The 19209-nt window shown below is 34.2% G+C and overlaps 4 protein-coding genes across 4 annotated transcripts; 1 reads left to right on the top strand and 3 right to left on the bottom strand.

Moving 5' to 3' along the window:
• Positions 1-954: 954 nt before the first annotated feature.
• Positions 955-6011, bottom strand: LOC105338569 (uncharacterized). The gene is made up of 2 exons (XM_011443754.4): positions 5653-6011; positions 955-2381 (listed from the first exon to the last, which is right to left on the bottom strand). Exon 2 carries the CDS (start codon positions 2259-2261, stop codon positions 1029-1031), a length of 1233 nt encoding a protein of 410 aa, XP_011442056.1. The 5' UTR covers positions 2262-2381; positions 5653-6011; the 3' UTR covers positions 955-1028.
• Positions 6012-8107: 2096 nt separating this feature from the next.
• LOC105338560 (tyrosine-protein kinase receptor Tie-1) lies at positions 8108-9392 on the top strand. Its single transcript, XM_011443743.4, has 3 exons — positions 8108-8267; positions 8770-8882; positions 9220-9392. The coding sequence occupies exons 1-3, from the start codon at positions 8203-8205 to the stop codon at positions 9360-9362; spliced, it is 321 nt and encodes a 106-aa protein (XP_011442045.1). The 5' UTR covers positions 8108-8202; the 3' UTR covers positions 9363-9392.
• Positions 9393-10959: 1567 nt separating this feature from the next.
• LOC105338541 (uncharacterized) lies at positions 10960-15485 on the bottom strand. Its single transcript, XM_011443722.4, has 6 exons — positions 15226-15485; positions 13192-13335; positions 12578-12668; positions 12187-12331; positions 11867-12051; positions 10960-11685 (listed from the first exon to the last, which is right to left on the bottom strand). The coding sequence occupies exons 1-6, from the start codon at positions 15322-15324 to the stop codon at positions 11621-11623; spliced, it is 729 nt and encodes a 242-aa protein (XP_011442024.3). The 5' UTR covers positions 15325-15485; the 3' UTR covers positions 10960-11620.
• Positions 15486-15678: 193 nt separating this feature from the next.
• LOC105338530 (expansin-YoaJ) lies at positions 15679-18814 on the bottom strand. Its single transcript, XM_011443712.3, has 6 exons — positions 18610-18814; positions 18117-18260; positions 17824-17914; positions 16948-17092; positions 15975-16159; positions 15679-15869 (listed from the first exon to the last, which is right to left on the bottom strand). The coding sequence occupies exons 1-6, from the start codon at positions 18703-18705 to the stop codon at positions 15805-15807; spliced, it is 726 nt and encodes a 241-aa protein (XP_011442014.2). The 5' UTR covers positions 18706-18814; the 3' UTR covers positions 15679-15804.
• Between the last annotated feature and the right edge of the window lie 395 nt (positions 18815-19209).

Here is a 19209-nt window from a genome sequence, read left to right as displayed (position 1 = left end):
TGGACCAATGCAGGATAACAGTCGAAATCTGATCGAATTAGATTTCAATTTGTATATAGAAACTCTTTCATTTCTAATCTTTAAGATTTCAGACAAGATCTTTTTAGACCCGCCCTTTATAAGTCTTAATCCCTTCTTTTCAGCAATTGTAGGGTTTATCATTATTTGTTCGAAAGTGCTTTTTTACTAAGAACAATCAAATATATCATCTATACTAAAGGTCGTAAATATAAACCCGTTTGATACCAGATGTCCCTACTGCTGAAATATTTGGGGATATATACATGTATATTAACACTTTATTCAATAAAGGCTTCAAACTATATACAAACATAAATTTTCGTGCATTTTTAAAGATAACGAGCTACTCTCTGAACTTGCTCAAGAAAAAAAACCTCTTTTTAATGTATAGAGCAAGGTAAGTTTTAAATATCGGAATGATCTGAGAAAGTTCGCCACTGTATTGAATTCTTTGCGATATCTGAAAAGGTAATTGGAAATTGGAATTTCATTTAGCACCGTGCAAAACAGCCTAAATGAGAAGAATAGTACCCGACTTCTGCGTAATAAAAGTGAAATTAAAATTGATTTGGTTAGACGAACGAGGAAATTCATCAGCCGGTTAATTGTCGAGATAACACCCGAGTAGCGCACCCCAATACATCGGGTGAACATTTCTGCACGCTACGCTGCTAAACATGCAGACTCGTCAAGATAAATCGACGCTACTTTTTGTCAAATAATGCATATAATCTCGTTACTACGACTATGACCCCCTAATTGTGCGATGTTATCAAAAGTTGAAACTGCCCGCAGAGCTATGGCGGGACATCGTAGAGTGCACTTTAGTGCATATCTCCAAACGTCGATCTCACAGGGTGTTTGGTTTGGTTGGCGGAGCTGGTGTAGTCAAACAAATATTTACAAGAAAACCCGTGCAAAGATAACAATCTCTAACGGACAATATATAACGATTTTTAATGATTTAACAAAATTAAATAACGGTATATTAAAGATCATAAAAGGTGTCAAAATCGATGATGCCTCTCCGGAACATCCCGAAGAAAGATCAACTTTTTAAAACGTTTCTGCGCTTTCAATTTCATTTTTAAATGCTGGTCTGTTTCTTCCTGTTCTTTGACCGTGCTCCTTTCAGACACAGAGAAAGGTTCAAGCCGAATCGAATTCTGTCCTCCAATCTCACGGCGGCTAAGTCTACCCATTCTCTTCCTGTCGGGGGCCATTAGTTCATCGCCCGACGCATCGTGTTCCGGAATGGACATAAGATGAGATTGCATATTGATCACATTTCTCGGGGAATGCTTCGGGGGTGGAGATGGCAACGTTCTTTCACTTTTTGCTGATCTCTTTTGAGAAGTGACGTCATTTTCTGGGATGTCATCAAGACCCGGTTTATTGATCTGCATTCGTTTAGCACGGTTCGGTCTCCTTTTGAAAGCTTCCACACTTGCTTTATTCAAGTCTAGACTGTCACTATCAGTGTCCGAATTGTCAGCTTCATCGTTACTGTCTTTCTCAGCGCTTTCAATCGGCGGTAGAGTCGGCAGAGCACTGAATCCTTTGTTGTTTTGGGGTGTCGGGGATAAACTGGCAAGTTTACTTCCGTTCCTTGACGTCTTCCGGTTTCCCCCGCCTGCCGCGGGGCGGTCGGTAGGCGATGGCGAAGACTGACTGTTTGAACTTTCCATACCCAAATATCTTAGAGTTTCCTCTTTGTTTCCTTTATTTCGTATACTGAAATCCACTATATCGTACAAATCAGAAGCACTGACGAAACTTATTTTCACGTTATGGGAATTCTTTTTGTAGCGGTCCGGTAGCAACGGAAGCGAAAGTCTCGAAGCCGACTTCGGTTTTTCTCTCCTCGGTTTATTTGAGTTTGAATTTGCATTTTTCCCAATGAGTTCGTCAAAAGATGCCGGTCTTCTTGTCTTATTTTTTGTGACAGGGAACTTTGGAATGTGTTTGGCTCTGACGTATAATGGCGATGACTCCTGAGCCAACATTCCATCCATACTATGTTTGGTGTTCGTAATCTTGCGCATACGTTCTGTGTAGGCCAACATGGACTCCTTCAGTCCTCGTTCGCGATTCACCATCCTAGAAAGAGACACATCGAATTCTTTTTCGTAATGCAGAAGTCGTCGATCGTACTCTTGTTTTAAACGTGAAATCTGAGTTGTGGCACGGTTTTCCGTTTGAAAAATTCCAGAGCTACTTGAACTGGACGAAGAAGACATGGTCAACAACTCAAGTCGTGCCCAAGTCCTGTATATGACATCTCCCCTGTGTTCCCAGGGCCATGTTTTGATTAATGGAACGCTCTTCTAACTTCTGTAACAACACTGCGACAAACTAATCTGAAATGAAATAATGTATATTTCTGTTTAAGCTTAATGATAACAATAGGCAGGTTTGATTATCTAAGATAAATAAAGATCACGAAATGGCTCCATTCAGATCTGACAAAACTTGGTATTCTATTTCCTGAATTTTAAATGTTCATTTATATCTTACAAGGTCGTATCCAGCCTTCCATTGGATGCATGTCAGAGTGATGAAGGAAATGTCTTTGCATGTTTAATATAATACTTGACTGGGGGTCTTATTTCTTTGTACAGTGTACTTCTGAAGAATAAGCCCCCTTTCGGGTTAAAGAACACGGTTCCCTCTTACGTAATTAATTTTTTTTGGTAGAAATGATTAAGTGGGGTAATTAGCGCAAATCTCTTCGGTTAATTTATTTTTTCGTCGTCTTTTAATTAAGAATCTTCTTTTATTTTGGAGATTCGAGATTAAAATAAACGAAATTACCTTTGTAGTAACACTGAATTATTGATGCCGGTGAGAGAGAGAGAGAGAGAGAGAGAGAGAGAGAGAGAGAGAGAGAGAGAGAGAGAGAGAGAGAGAGAGAGAGGATGTTACACAATATAAGATAGAATATTCTTAATTAATTTTATTGATTCAATACTCTTCAAATACTGATATATTTTCTAATTGTTAAATATCTACTTCATTTCATTCTTTGAAATTACGCGACTTATGAATACAATTATATCTTAATCGTTGTCAGTATACAATGTAGGCGATTTTGTATACGAGATAAAACCAAATTTTTGCATTATATAGGATCAAAGTGACTTTAAGAAGAAACAGGGATAAAGTACTAGGTATAAAACTTGAATGAGAAGGTGGGATTTTTGTCTATCGAAAGCACAGACGAATCCGAATCAATGGAGTCGGCCTTTCAGGCCTACTTTGACGTGAGTGAGTGAGATGGTTAAGTTCACTAAAAGCATCAAATGTGTTCGAACATAAAAACACAATCTTACAGAAAGCTGTCAACGCGTTAAGAGGACCCTCGACTTGCCTTGTGTTTAAACTGAAAAGATTCCTCAGACAAGCCGGAGATTGATTTCGAGTATTGAAAGATATACTCTTCGATTCCATACAAAAGTCTCACTTGATTGAAGGGACAACGGGTGTTCGCCGGTGGAATTTATAGGAAAGATTATCTCTGTACACCTGTGTTTAGGAAAGAATATGGAATAAGCAAGCGGCATCGGTAACCCCTTGTTAAATTTAGAATATTAAACAACATTTGACCATATTAAAGAGGCTCTCAGTGGTCAACAAAGTAACCGTCAGGGCTATCTAAAATTTTAGGATTTCATGGTTTGTTTACCTATAAACTATTATTAACCAATGAAAACTTCCGTAAATTTTAATTGTTAAATTTGGGTATTTTCCTGTATTTTTATGTAGAGCTCTTCTCTTAAAGGAGAATAACACGGTCTAAAAATGGCCACGTCTATCGAACCCTCTTAACAGGTAGATTCAACTGATTGATGTAACACACTATGTAATACACTGTATTTAATACTGGTGAACTAGCCGACAAATTCAACTATAACTTAGAATGTAAATCTCTAGCTAATGTACGGGGAAAAGCCAAATACAGAGAAATTTAGAAAATAAACAATAGTACAAGTTAAAACATATAAAAACAGTCTTCTTATTCTAAAATGCAGGAGTAAGTCTGCTGTCCTTAACATCATGTATGACTATCAAAATATCCATTGTTTTGGTAAATATGCTCTCTACCCCTATTTTCTTGCATATGAGTAATATAAAAGTACCTTTAACATACTTTATTTAATAAATGTCTTAGATAAATGAATGGAGAAATTAAACTGTAATCCGCTTCGAAAATACCTGGTATATCAGCGCATTCTCAAATCATTGCATGAAATTGCATACTTATGATGTAATTATTTGGATTTGGCTTTGAGGTCAAAAACTAAGATCATACTTAAAATGAAAGACCAAAATATGATTGGGATTTTTTTGAATTACTATAGATAAATAATTTTAATAAAAGACTAATCCCATTCTTTAGTATTTTGACTAGAACAATGACATTAGTATTAAGACCTAAAATCGCACAGCGGGAATTTCATCTAATTATTGAAAGTTTTAATTTCAATTGAAGAAGTTCATTCTCAGTTTATGGTGTTGGACCCGAACCGCATATTTTGTATGCACGAACAACAAATTCATCATCATTTCTTCACTTTAAATCTTGCACTGATTCTCTATAAAAAACCATATAAATTTCTTTTCATTTTTCTTCTTCATTAAATGCGTGGGCCTCCTACCAAGGAATCACAATAATTAATGTGCTCGTTGGAAATTCATCGAATTTAAAAATCTCACCTGTCTATCATGCATTTATAATACATGTACACTGTCTAGAAACAGCTCTATGGGACATGATAAACCTTACTTATTCATACTTGGCCAAAATGCTTCTACTGTATAATCCGCGACGTTGTTTTAAGAAAAACAAATTGGGGGGGGGGGGGGGGGTCATGCACAAGTATAAGCTAAAGACCTTGAGATTCAGTACTCTCTTCCGTTAATTTTTTTTATATTTTCAATACACAATAAAAAGCTGATAAAACTCGATATATGTCGGGTAAAGTTATATTTACAATCCGAAGATTCAAATAAGAGTTATAAAAACAATTCTGAATGCTATAAAGCCTTACGGTGTTTAATAAGTCGAATACAAATAGCACAGGTGTAAATAATTTGTCAGTAATTGTGTACAAATACGCGGGATCGTTAAATAAAGAAACAGCACGAGGTTGACTAACACTAAGTATTACAGTATAAGTGTAGTTTGGCTTTTTAGACTTGGAGAATCCAGCACTAAATGATAGGCAAACATACTTACCCACTTCATGCAGGATTTGTACCAGAGGATAATTTACATATCATTAAAATAAATTCATATACTTGGTTTTAATCCGTTTTTTGTCGCGGGTGTCTTTTTATAGATTTCAGAAACATGAGATGTTTAATCAAGCTACCGTCGAAGTGTACGAAGGGAGCAGACTTTTAAGTTCGTAAATACATTAAGACCCATTAACATGAACGCTAAAAACTTGTACAGAACAAGAGTTAGCTTAACTTTCTGAACATTATTTGGAATTATGATGCAAAATGCTCTTTAAGGTCAGATTATTTATCTAATGTTTTAGTATCATCTAGTAATTTATCTTTGCATTGATGACCCTTTCAACATTTCGTTAAAATTTAGAACACACAATGAGAAAAATCACTTACCTTGATTTAGGTGTGAATATCCACTAACACACACACACACGTCCCAACGCTCTAGATAGAGAGTTTAAAATTCCTCTGAATATATTGGGGAAACATCGATACAAAACTCTTAATTATCCTATATACTATTTATTTATTGTCAAGACACTAGACTGTGTCTTTAAAATACATTTAAAGAGCTGACGAGTGTATACACAACAGCTTTGAGGCAGATAAATACCCTGAGATAAAGAGCAGTCCCTACCACCTCCTATAAATCCGTTCTGTATTGGAGGAGCGGAGACCACAGCGCTCCGATCTTGTATGGGGTATCGACCTCGCTCGAGCGTATACAAAGATGTAAAGATAGATCTATTTAATACGTAGGTATAGACTTATAAAAATATTGACCCACGCTTCCCGAGAAAAAAAAGACTAATCAAGTCGGTGTTCAATCTCCCATGTTGTTTTCATGCCGTCCTGACTTGGGTTCGATTTTTGGCCAACCTTGATGTTTTATGTGAAAGCAAGAGAGTATTAAATCGTATGATTAAATATTTATTATTCACTCTGCTTTGCTGCATGAACTTTGTTTCTAATCAAATGCTTTTTATTTTAGATGAGTAACTGTAATATAAAAAAAACCCAAATAGCATCAAAATGCAAACGTAAGCTTTTCCCCTTAATTAACCTACAAGCATTAAAAGTTAATTGAAAACGTCTCTCACTTTTGAGCTTAAGGACATCGAAGGGCAAACAAAACCTAATGATTTGGATTTTGTGGCGTCTAAATAAGAAAGAATAACACCTTCGAAAATATTTCAAATACTTTACTTCTTTAAACTGCAGTTTCATTTTCCACAAATACACAAAATTTCTTCAATGATAAAGTTCTTCGAATTATAAAAAATACAGATTTTTCATGCGATGATTTCAAACTTAAAAAAAAAAAAAAAAAAAAAAGCTTGTGTTTTTTTTATGTTGTTTTTAGTCATGGATACATAAAGGTTATTTTAGAGACAAAAAATTCATATATGAAATTAAAGAAACTTTTGATCTTTAAGATAAAAAGGTAGGATTGCTCATCAGCAAATCTTGCTTCTCAACGCATTTCAGGCGGGTACAAACTGTACCTTGGAAATTGTCAAGAAATGGGATCAAAATACGTGTAACACAAAGAGTTGTATTTTAATCACTAGTTTTACTGGGAGTTTGTTATTACTTTTAAATACCCCAACCCTTACTGACAGGAGTTTAAATTAAAAGAATAGATCTTTGATGCACTCTAATTCTGAGGATTTCAATCACTCTTTCCGACATGAAATTATATACATGTATAGAAAGAACACTCCACTTCCCCGATTGTTTGTGGGTTTATTTTAATATCATTTAAACATATTTATCACATGTGCAGGAATATTCCGATATTTATTTTCACAAAAATACTTTTGTTTAAAGGGAAATAAATCAAAGGTTTGCTACTGTTTAGAATCTAATTTCGTTCTATAAATAGATCACCACGTAGTGCCATTTTTTTGTCGTTCTAAATACAAATTGATCCATTAACTTGTTTTTATAGTCTAAATGTATTTTTTTAAATTCACAATGCAGATCTAAAACAACCAGTAATGCACCGACAATGCAGAAATTGTCATCTAGTTGTGAAACGATACTTTAAAAGAGCTAAAAAGGTGCTTTTAATTCATGACTCAAATATCTAAAAAATAATTGATAAGAGTTTTATAATCACATGTATTGCAAACCGATAAAGACGAGATATTTCTTCTATAAATTTAGCTTCAATAATGTTAGTGTATACATGTACATAATGCGAAAACCAATACAAGACAGACTGTATTCATCCCGAGAAACGAAGAAAAACTACGTCATTGATTTACAATGGCAATAACCAGTTTGTCCAATTTCTGATTTCATTGAAAACAGGAAGACCTACATGCAAGTAAAGAAATATTTGAATGACTGTATTTGTGCAAATAGAGCTCCTTTATACCGAAGTGACACGAAATTGTATCGGGTTTTACAAAATCGCAAGAAAGACCATTAATCACGTTTTGTAGAATCAATATTAGCATGTTTTAGGTTTAATCTTTATTTAATTAAGTTCCAATTTTGTTTATTAATCATAGTCTACAAGAAAATGCTGAGTACTAGGAAATTAAACTTGAAACAGTTTGAGGATATATATTTATAGATAAATTCAATATTTATGCAATTTTAAATCGATTCATATGAAAAGTAATTTTTCATTCTATCTTTCGTTGTATCTTGTCTCTTCATCTGTTGCTCTAATTATCTGCAGTCTGTGTGTGTGTGTGTGTTTTTGGTTTTAATTTTACTCCTAGTTTCTGGTTAGAATTCCAGTCCTTTGTGGGATTTTATTTTAAAATACGCGTGAAAGAAATTGACAATTTTGTACAATGACGTCCATTAACTAGCGCTCTATAGGTCGATATGGTACTTTTTCTACAGAGACACCACAGACGACCTCCTAGATAAGGACCGAGTCATTCGTAGATCTCCGCGTCCAACTCTTTTTTGTTATCGGGCAACATGAAACATTTACAAACCTTTGTATTGTTTTTCTGCTGTATTGCCGTTTCACAAGCTGCAAGAAGGTAGTATTTGTTCGTTAAGTGTAACGTTGCAGACTTGAAACACCTCTTAATAATGACCACATGTCATTGAGTGTATATCTATTGTATACATATATTGCCTGTTTATCAGAGTTAAAGAACACTTAATGCACCATTGGAACAGACTTGCTATGTCATTGTTTCCAATGCATTGAATGCATGGGTCTTTATATATATTTATTTCCTAATTGTTAAGGAATCTTTTTTTTATTCGAAGGCATTTCTGATAAGAACAAACCTCAATCAATAAATTCAAAAGGTGTAGATTTTCAACCAAAAAAACTTCTACTATTATACTAAAACGTTATTAAACATTTCGATCGGGTCCTTAATGTATATACAAACAAACAATCACGCCTTTAGAATTCGAATGAATTAAAAACTAAGGTCTGGATATTGTAATTTGGTAAGCGTACCTTATAAAATTTTCATGTTTAAATGGTTTTGCTGCTTGGCTTACCGCACCTTTTCAATTTTTCATCAGGAAGAGAGAATGGTGCCGCCCCGTAGACACAGAGACAGAGTGTCACACCGGTATCCTCGGTGGTTCCTGTCACATGCATGACGGCATGTGCTGCTGTCCTCCTATCTTCCCAGGTATGACGTCATCAAAAATGGTACACGTACTTTTTGTATCTTACAATGAAGTTATTCACTGAGTTAATACATGTCCATTACAAATACATGTATGTAAGTTCCAAAAGCACATTTCTGGAGCGAGGGTAGATTTATTTCAAAAAATATTTTAGAGAAAATAATAACAAGGGTTTGCTCGATGAACAACTGCTCAACTGCAATGTACATGTAGATACGGTGTTGCTACTTGCTAGTGATTAAAAAAAACCAAATTGTGTCAAGTATCATATTTTCCGTACTGGGTATTGATGGGAGACTGTAAGCTATTCAGAAACTATGATTTGATTTTGATTTTCAGGGAAGAGAGAAGTGGGTCACTGTGCCATGGTTTGGGACTGGAACTGTCCCCCGGGCTGTACCATGGTGACGGATTGTCAGGACAGGTGTGGCGCCCCTGGACAGTACTGCTGCTGGTGCACCTCCCACGGGGCTCAAAAGTGATACTAGACCAATAAAAGAGAGTTAATCCGATATATGTTCTCATGTTCTTGTACTGCCTGAATAGGAGTTGCGTTTCTTTTTTTTCATCAGAAAATGTAAATGTGCGTATGTCAAGAATCCCAAGATTTTTTAAGACTATATGTATTACGGTAAAATAAAATATGCAAATTTTAGTTTTGTTTTGAAGAACAAGAAAGGTGAAATCTAACGACGACTTAATAGATTTCATCGACTTTCATTAGAAAACGTTCAAAGTTAAAATATGTAACCCCAAATGTTACTGTTCTTTGGAGGTTGCTTTCCAATGTGAAAGCTACATGTACCTTTTATATAATTAATAACATTGCGCCTTATAATAATGCTAATGCGCCAAGATGCATTATCCTGACCATTAATAATTGAATTTTATGCAAGACCAAGGGCATCTACTAAATTTGGTATTGTGCTCTATGTACGTGAATCCTGGTATCCAAAGCTAGTTATCTTGTATAAGTGAAGAAAATGGGCCAAGTTACAGAAAAGGGTCGTGTGTAATCTCTACACGAGACACTGCTCGAGACCATGAAACTAGTCGCTAACTTCTTGATTTTCTTGAGTTTTGTTGCATGGGCGAACGCAGCGAAATGGTAAGTCATGTACAACATTCTCTATATACTAGAATGACATCTTTGAATAAGGCGTTTCATCAGGCAAACATTGTATACTGTATGTGATAATGAGTTTTTTTTGACCAATTGTAATGGAGTATTTATTGGTCCCCAGGAGACGAGAGGACTGTCACTATGCGGAGTCGGAGGAGGCCTGTAAGTCGGTGTACCTCGGCTACCGTTGTCACTTCTCGGTAGAGGACAGCAGGTGTTGTTGTCCGCGTATATTTCCAGGTAAGGCGTCTGTCCGTTACACTTGTAAAATCCCACTCGTACTATGTTTCCATTAATTTTGCGTTTATTTTTTCAGAAAATTATCATACCGGAAAATATGCAGAATTGAAGATAATTGTTCTTTACTAGAAAGCATGCACGCGGATATTTACAATTTATATGAAATGACTTATATGTCTGATCGACCGGGTGCAAATAATTTATTTTCAATGTATTCTGTCATACAGTAATTGTCATGTCTTAAATTTTTGTATGTACACCTATCCAGAAAATTCTAAAATTTACAACATGACAATTCACTTGTATTCTGAATGTCATATATGCACAATGCTAAACAATAACTTACATGTACTTGCTTACATACTTTTTCAACCGGTACAGATAGTTGTCATGTTACTTTTTTCGACAAACATAATCATTTTTGTATTTACAAGGAAAGAGAGCGTTCCCCTGTTTTGGATACGACGAAACACATTGCCATCTGCCATGTCACATGACGGAGGATAAGACTTGTTGTTGGTGCCCTTTGGTTGGAAAATAAAATGTTACGTACTTATATATCATATGATGACGTTAATCGGCTAGTAGAGGAATAAAATTCCAAAGCAGTTGTCAAATATAGAGTGTTTTTGTAATATATTATAAAACTCATCTAATGACAAAATTGCACTAAACAACAATTATAGACAAAGAGGTGTGTGAATTCAAAATAGTTTACTTCAGCTACATGTAGATGTTGAATAAAAATGGAAATCTAAATCAGTAAAAAGATATAAAGGCTGGCTGAATTTTTTTTACAAAAATTGTTTTACATTAAAATCAACTACATAAAAAGAAACTATACTCGAGCCTAAAATCCTTCCTTATTGCAAACTTGTCAGGTGCTAACGGTAAATACTTTTTTTATAATCTTTTAATATCAAGATAAAGAATTTGTCAGCTGACTCATACTTTATTCATATTTCAAGTTTTGATATAATAAATAGATATATTTCGCCATTTCGCAAAATGGCACTTCAAGTTCGAATTTTCATTAGTATGTTAGGAGTTATTTAAAACGCTATAAGTTGTGCGATATCAAAGCAGCGTATGTGTTCTTTGTACATATATGCTGAAACATTTTAGTCCTTGCAAACACAATTATTAGTATTTGTCGAGCATTAAATAAAAATAAAAGTAACCATGCATATATTTCTTACAAGTGCCCATTTTTAAACTTATGCATAGTCAAACGACGTACACATGTATGCCTTTTAGATTTTTAATATATGAATAGTTCAGTAAATTTAATGTAAAGTAACAATGGATATTTGATGAACATAGAAGTAGACAATTTTCACTTTCCAAACTCGGTGCTGTATCTCTTTTTCTGGTAATCTATTTTGGTAAGTTTGGATCAAATTTAAATTGTTTTCCATCACCTTGCATTACAACTCCGTTGACTGAAATAAAAATGAAACACTAAATAGTATAAATAATTGCCAGAAACAAATAAATGATGCATTAAAAAAATTAAAACAAATAGCAAAAATATCAATGCATGATTAGGACCTATTTTTAAGTTTATTGGCCGATACATTAATAGTTAGTTCATATGTTTGCTGATTAATATGGTATGCTTACCTAAATCGGGAACACTGTCAACTATTCTTTCTCCATTTGCTGCAGTCAAACGAATTCGGAAAGGTGGTTTTACTGGTCTTTCAACAGGTTCTGTACCAAATGTCCAAAAGCCATCAGTGGTGTGAGCCAAGGGTGTCCACTGTCGCCACTTCGGTTGATATATTTCTACTTTTGTTGGAGGAATTCTATATATATTCAGACGATTAACTTAGTTAATATAACAATTACTACTCCTCACAAATATGTGCAGTGTTAATTAAATTTACAAAGGAATTTTGTATTCAGCTGTTGTACAATATCGAAAAATCCCAAAGATTTACCTTGCATTTCTGACTTGAAGCTTTATATAGTAAGGACCGCTGCCCTGAAATTTGTACTCCAGTGTTGTATTTCCTACTGGGCACTGTATTGCCTGCATTTCCATCCACATTCTTCCATCAACGTCATCCGTTAAAAGGGGTATCCCTTAAGGTAAAATATGCAATATACATACATGTATATTTTCATACATATAAATCAAATTCACTGATTTATAAAACAATATTTCCTCACACCAAATACCAGATGTAACATTTAATTATTGGAAATGTTGCACTTTTTAACATTTTTATAAAATCTTTTAAGATGTAGACATTTATATATTTATTTTATTGTAATGCATACTCGCGCAAAGAAGGATTCGTTTCATGCTTGATTTTGGCTCCACCTTACCTGGCATACAATTTGGACAGTAGTCTTTAACAAATACGGTAAATGTCTCATCGACTTGAGCCCCACCATTAGATTTGCCAGCTATGTTTACCTAAAATTAATCTTTATCGCATAATATAGAAAAATTGAGTGAACCATGACCAGTTTATAAAGTTCATAAAATTTAATCCATTCGTATCACTTAGTACAGGTGTTTAAAACACACTTTTGTAAATAATACATACAGTGTTCATTTCACTGTGTCTTCTATACAAGAAATATAAGCGTACACTGTTCTTGAATAAACTACTTGCGTTGCTATCTACAAAACCGTCGAGTGAACAAAGAATTTCTGTCAAAAATGTTTGTCTCATCACAAAACTGATGCTTTAAACTTAAGAACATGCTTCCACATATATTACTTGATTGCTTCATAAAACATAGACCCAAACCTATGTTTAGGCATCATATTTCGAAAATTTCTTTTTAAAGATACTTCATAAATTTTGCAAATAATATCAAATGAACTGATAAAAAAAGAATACTATCTACTTTTGTTATGAAAATATCTGTACATATGTTCTTTGAAAACAAATACATGAAAAAGATGGTATTTTTTATCTTAAAAATCGTACCCTAAAGCAAACACCACACGCGTATCCCCGGTAGAACTGGCGGGGGTTGATGGCGATGGTCCTGTCTATGTACCGGGCCACGGGGGGCATGCTCGGGGGGTCGTAGCTACACGTTCCTCCGTGCGTAGCTTCAAAAAATATACCCTAAACAGAAATGAAAATCTAGGTTATCTTTAAAATATTTGGAAAAAGTCGATGCGAGTTATTGCAGTACCTATGGACAACCGAAAGGACTAAAATACGTATATTTTTCTAAAACAATTCTATTTTTAATTCACAATTCATAAAAACCCCCATTATATATGGCTCTGAATATAAAACAAACGTAATTATCTGCAATATTAATATACATGCTAATAACGTTAAGTATCTTAAACAAATAACAACAAAATAAACAAATATGCTAAATAGTCTTAAAGGGACATGGTCACGATTTTGGTCAACATTTTTTTTTACGATTTTAATGTTTACAATGCTTTAGTAAGGCATTTTAATAGGCAACCAAAATTTGAGTGTCATTTGATGAGTTATAAGCGAGTTACAGAGCTTACAATCCTTCGTTATGTAAACAAAGCGTTTGTTTACATTTTGAACGTTGAAGTGAAAATTCCAGTTTTAGACCTAAAATAAATGTGATAATCGTTAGGAACTGTTTATTTATAAGATACACAAACCAGCTTAAAAAAGATTTTTTACTGGATTTTGAGCCTATGTAAACAAAAACAGGGCATGAGCCTTGTTTACATGACGAAGAATTGTAAGCCCTGTATCTTGCTTAAAACTCAACGACTGGCACCCAAATTTCATTTGATCATTAGAAATGCATTCAAAAAGTATTGCAAATAATAAAAACAGAAAAATAAAATTTGACCAAAATCGTGACCATGCCCCTTTAACAAACAAACAAACATCAATACAAAACAAAAGGGGGGTGTACAGCGTTACAACCCCCCCCCCCCAAAAAAAAATAAAAATCCTCCTCATTCTGTTAAGAAGGAGGGGATAAAATATTTTAAAAATATTTGTCGTGATATATCCAAAGGGGGTGGGGTTGTCTGTAACCAAGACTCCCAAAAATGCTCTTAGTTTCCTCGACTGTTGGCTAGTAGAGTTGCCTCTCTTTAAAAATGACTTAAATTTTGTAGTTAATAAATCAAACACAGCTTCATCACTGGTCTATCCTAAATGTTCTATGCATGCATGATGTTTTTATGTATTCTTGGCCATGATCACTATTTATCGCCAAGTGTAAACAGGAACATGCCTCTGATGTGCCTCGAATGGCTTCCGTCTGAAGTACTCGCTTGACAGATTTGTTTGGAGTCTTCCAATGTTAGTCGAATGCTTAGATTTAATTTTATAACGCCACCTGGTATTTAAGTTTGATGTAAATGATTGTAAAGTTTGTGTTGTGTTTTGCATTGATAATGTTGGATCTACTTTTGTTGTTAATTTGGATTTTGATAGTAGTGTTGATTTATGCATATTCATATTGCAGAGACGACTGATGAATTTGTTTGAAAGATCATAAATTTTGTTATAGATTCTTGAAAATGCTGTTGATTTGCTTAAAATGTAGGTTTTGTTCTTTTCATAGTCAATACGATAGGATTCTACTTGTATATAATACAAGATATATTTTTATCATTTATGCATCATTATTTTTTCGATCAACAATTGATAAAATGTGTAAAACAATTATATTTTTTTTGATAGGATATTACTGTATAAACATATTTTCAATACTTTGATATCCATAAAGTTTATTCATATTGTTTTGTAATTTTGGAAACATTTCGTTTCTAAATTCAAAATATTAGATTTAAAAAAAAATCATTTTAAATAGCAACTATAGATACGACAAAAATTGAAGATAAACATAAAATTGATTAGAAATCAACTATGAATCTTTTTTAAAACCTAGACAGAGTCAACACAGCAACTGGCGGTTTGGTATACACCCATCAGAATCATTTTGAATTCGTACGATGAATGATTTTTGAAAATGAACAAGACGAAAAATTAATCACTTACATTCCCATGGTATCTATATTTGTAAAGATCCAAAATATCTCTATGTTGAATTCCCTGCACTAGTCCAAAAAATGCAAGACAAAACACAACTGCATACATCGTTCAAACAGGAGGGGAAAAAAGCACACGCCGTGTATTTGCCCGTGCGATGTTTGTCGCTATCAACGAAGAAACTCACACAATTGAACATGTTTTTATTGTTCGCGTATGGATTAACAATTAGTCAAAAACACGACTTGTCAGCTCTATTTGTAACGACGCATTGCTGTCCGAGTTCCGCTAACCAGATCATGGAGATTGGACCATAAAACTGTCATGGCCGACTGTCCTGGTCCTTTCTGCGCTTATTCGTGTTTGTTACAGGCGATGATACAATAGTTTTTCTTTGCCTTATTTAGTTTTAATAGCTATGAATAAGAGCATTTACGAAAATGGATTGCACAAATCTTAATATGTAATTGTAAAAATATTTCTTTATTCGTTGTCTCTATACATTTGTATAATACAAATCTACAAGCTATGTTGTTGTGGAAAGCAAACAATACTGAAAGCAGCTCTCGATGTTGACTCGCCGACTGGTTAGTGAGGTAAAGAATGATCCAAGTTAAACTGAACCCCATCTCCGTGTAACACGACATCATTGCCTAATAAACGAAATAAGTAAAATAAATGATTAAGCCTGTAATGTGCCTCAACAAAAAAGTACTTGTACTTGTATCATTATGTGACCTTGCACTAGCTAGTTTTACCTAAGCGAGGTACGTGGTCCTGGATTGCCTGGCCATTAGCGGCAGTCAAACGGACTCGGATGGGGAAGACAACCGGTTTATCCACAGGGTCACTTCCGAATACCCAGAATCCATCAGTAGTGTGATGTAACGCTGACCATCTATTAGACTTAGGTTGGTACATTTCTACACCTGTGGCCGGAATTCTGTAGCGCCAACAACACGATGCGACGTTAAATTATCATGATTATCAAGTATTAAACGACGTTTTCACAATTAATTGAAATATTGTAATAATTTTGTACAAAAATTGTCTACAAAAGATGAATCTTAAGCTTAAAATCCATCGAAGCCAGGTTTTCGTACATGTACATTTGATGCTAATGTGAAGTATTTTTTAACTTCGTGTCTTTGCATATACATGTACAGCGATGTGAGGCACAAAAAGCCCCAAAACAAGATTGTTTTAAGAGTCAGACGACACGTTCCTCAATGTTATATAACTTTTTCCAGGAATTTGTTATTAACCACTACATTTACTTTGACACGCTTTGTTGCAAAATATTTGGATACCTTACCAGGCATTTCTGCAAAATACTAGAGTATGCAATTTCCTATATAATTTTCCTGAAAATACACTCAAATTCTGATATCAAAATTTATATATTGATATATACAGCCGTGGCCGGGGTTTGAACTCACACCCCATGGAATCTACATTCCTAGCAGTGAGCGGCCACCACTCTAACCACTCGACCATCTAAGATTCTAATCATTTTTAAAATGATTATAAATAGTAATTTTTATTAGAACTCTTTATAATTACGAGGAGATACAAAAGAGATGCTCTAGGAACGTGTCGTCTGACCTTAACTCAACCCTCAAAACACCAGTACGTTACATGGCTAACAACTGAAAACAAGGGAAATGACTGATAACTCCCCGTGAACAGTGATCATTATACCGTTATTCATTTTTTTCGTAATCCCCATACCTTGCATTTCTGATTTGAAGTTTCAGATACCAATTATTGCTCCCTTGAAATTTGTACTCAATCTTCCCATTGCCAACTGGACACTGAATAGCTTGGATTTCTATTTTCCATCTACCATCTCCATTTTCAGCTAAATCTAAGGCACCTTTTACATAAAACAAAACCAAAGTGAAACTTTACAAAGTTTATCTTAAAAAAAATTAATCATCCATAATCGTAAATTTTACATGAAAGAATGTATAACGCTCGATCGATTAAATATAATATCTAAAGTCTGTCCAAAAACATTTATGCAGCTCAATTGGACAATTTTTAATAATAAATTAATTTTAAAAAATGTGAAAGAAGTGCAATTGAAATCGATAAAAGGGAACATATCAAATATAGTATCTTCATTGACATATTATCATTTTTCAGTCTGAAAAATTTTCAGGAACGAAAACAGATTTCTTATGGAGACTTAATGGGAAATATTATATAAAACTATTCTCCATTCGGAAGTCACTTGGAGTACCTCGAACAATTTTTCAACGTTATTATCCGTGCACTTTTATCTCTTTTGCGATGCAAAATCCCCGTAGACTTTTTATTTTTAGCTGTGTTTTGAAACTTGACAAGCTAGAAGGAGCGTTTTAAATGGGAAATCTTGGGATTTTTTTATACATCATAACATGTACTATTGAATGAATATCGTTTGAACATAAAAGTATTTATAAATACATGTATAGAATAATTGAGACAGTGTGCAGAATAAATATCTTGGGACAGGCTATACATTCTTTTTTTATCTTATTATAATGAGATAAATGTCACCTTTTTTCTCTCTATCTAATATAAATGCAGGATGTACAAAGGGTTTGTATGTTCGTTACTGACCAGCATGGCATTCTGGACAAAGGTCTTTGACAAAAGCAGTGAAAGTTCCAGTTATGGGGTCATTCCCGGCTCCCTGACCTGTCCCGTGAACCTGAAATAGACACACATGTACTATTGTAACCTACAAGTCAGATAGTAAAAGGTCAAATAGTGGTAATAGCTGTCATTGTATTGCTGCTGAAAAATCGCCAGTTTGTAGTCGGTAAAATAATGCGACCCCCTCCCCTCCGAAGTAGAGTTTAAACAGCAACTTTTATCGAGAGAAACTACATCTTTGAAATATCGTCACTTACCCTAAAACACATTCCACAGGATAAGGACCCAAAGAATTGGGGAGCATTCAGCGCCACCAATTTGTTGATGTGTCTGGCCACAGGGGGCATGCTTGGAGGGGAATAACTGCAGGTGCCCCCATCACCGGTCCCATAATAGGTACCCTGAATATCAGCATTTACAAGTTGAACACTAGTGTCTTTTACTAATTAACAATTTTTTATTGTCAATGAGTCCATGACACTAGTTATATAACGTCTTACTGAGTAAAGAATGTATATATAACAGAGCACAGTATAAAAGGATGTATAAAAGTATAAACTTCAAAATACGAAAGAGATGCGAAAGAACAAAATAATACTTTGTGTAGTTATTACGACACCATGTATAAAGATGCTACCATTTTCATAATTATAATTAACTTAAATATCGTTATCATTTTAAAGATTTCTGATAAAGCATAACAAAGGCCCATTCATTTAATCATTCTGGTATAAAAAGAATTCAACTTACGTCTCCTGAGTATTTATGATGATATAAATTAAGAATCCCTTGGTGCTTTGCTGCCTCCAAAAAGCCGGAAAGAAACAAAAGAATCAAAGGTGTCATGTTCTGTCAAAATATTATCTACAACTGATGCAGTCCTTATCATTAGCTGTCCACGAGTGGCTATATATATACTATATACTCAACCAAGAACCCACGGTGTTATGAATGTTTATCACCTGCTTGAATCCGGATTATATGACAATCAGAAAAAACTGGCAATGGAATAATTTACTCTTTGACAAAGTCCGGAATATGTCTTCTTTTTCAATTATTTGGCTTTTTGAATGCAATTTGCATTTGGTCCTAGCCAGTACCAAAAATATTCGCGTTATGATAAATATTTCCGTCTGTCTTATATCCTGTTTTTGTTGGTTTAAAGAATGATATTTTAATCGTTTAAAGGAAAGCTGTGCATACATGCCCCCCTTTTCATTCTTAAACCACGTAATATATGGATATTTTAAAACATTCTTCACAATCCAACTTATATAACTATCTGATATTACTTTATTATGACAGTTTTATCGGCTGTTTATCACAGTGCAGTGATGCATCTTGTGGAGT

The sequence above is a fragment of the Magallana gigas genome, chromosome 6 (genome assembly GCF_963853765.1).
Source record: "Magallana gigas chromosome 6, xbMagGiga1.1, whole genome shotgun sequence".
NCBI lineage: Eukaryota > Metazoa > Mollusca > Bivalvia > Ostreida > Ostreidae > Magallana > Magallana gigas.
This window is presented reverse-complemented; position numbering and strand designations above follow the sequence as displayed.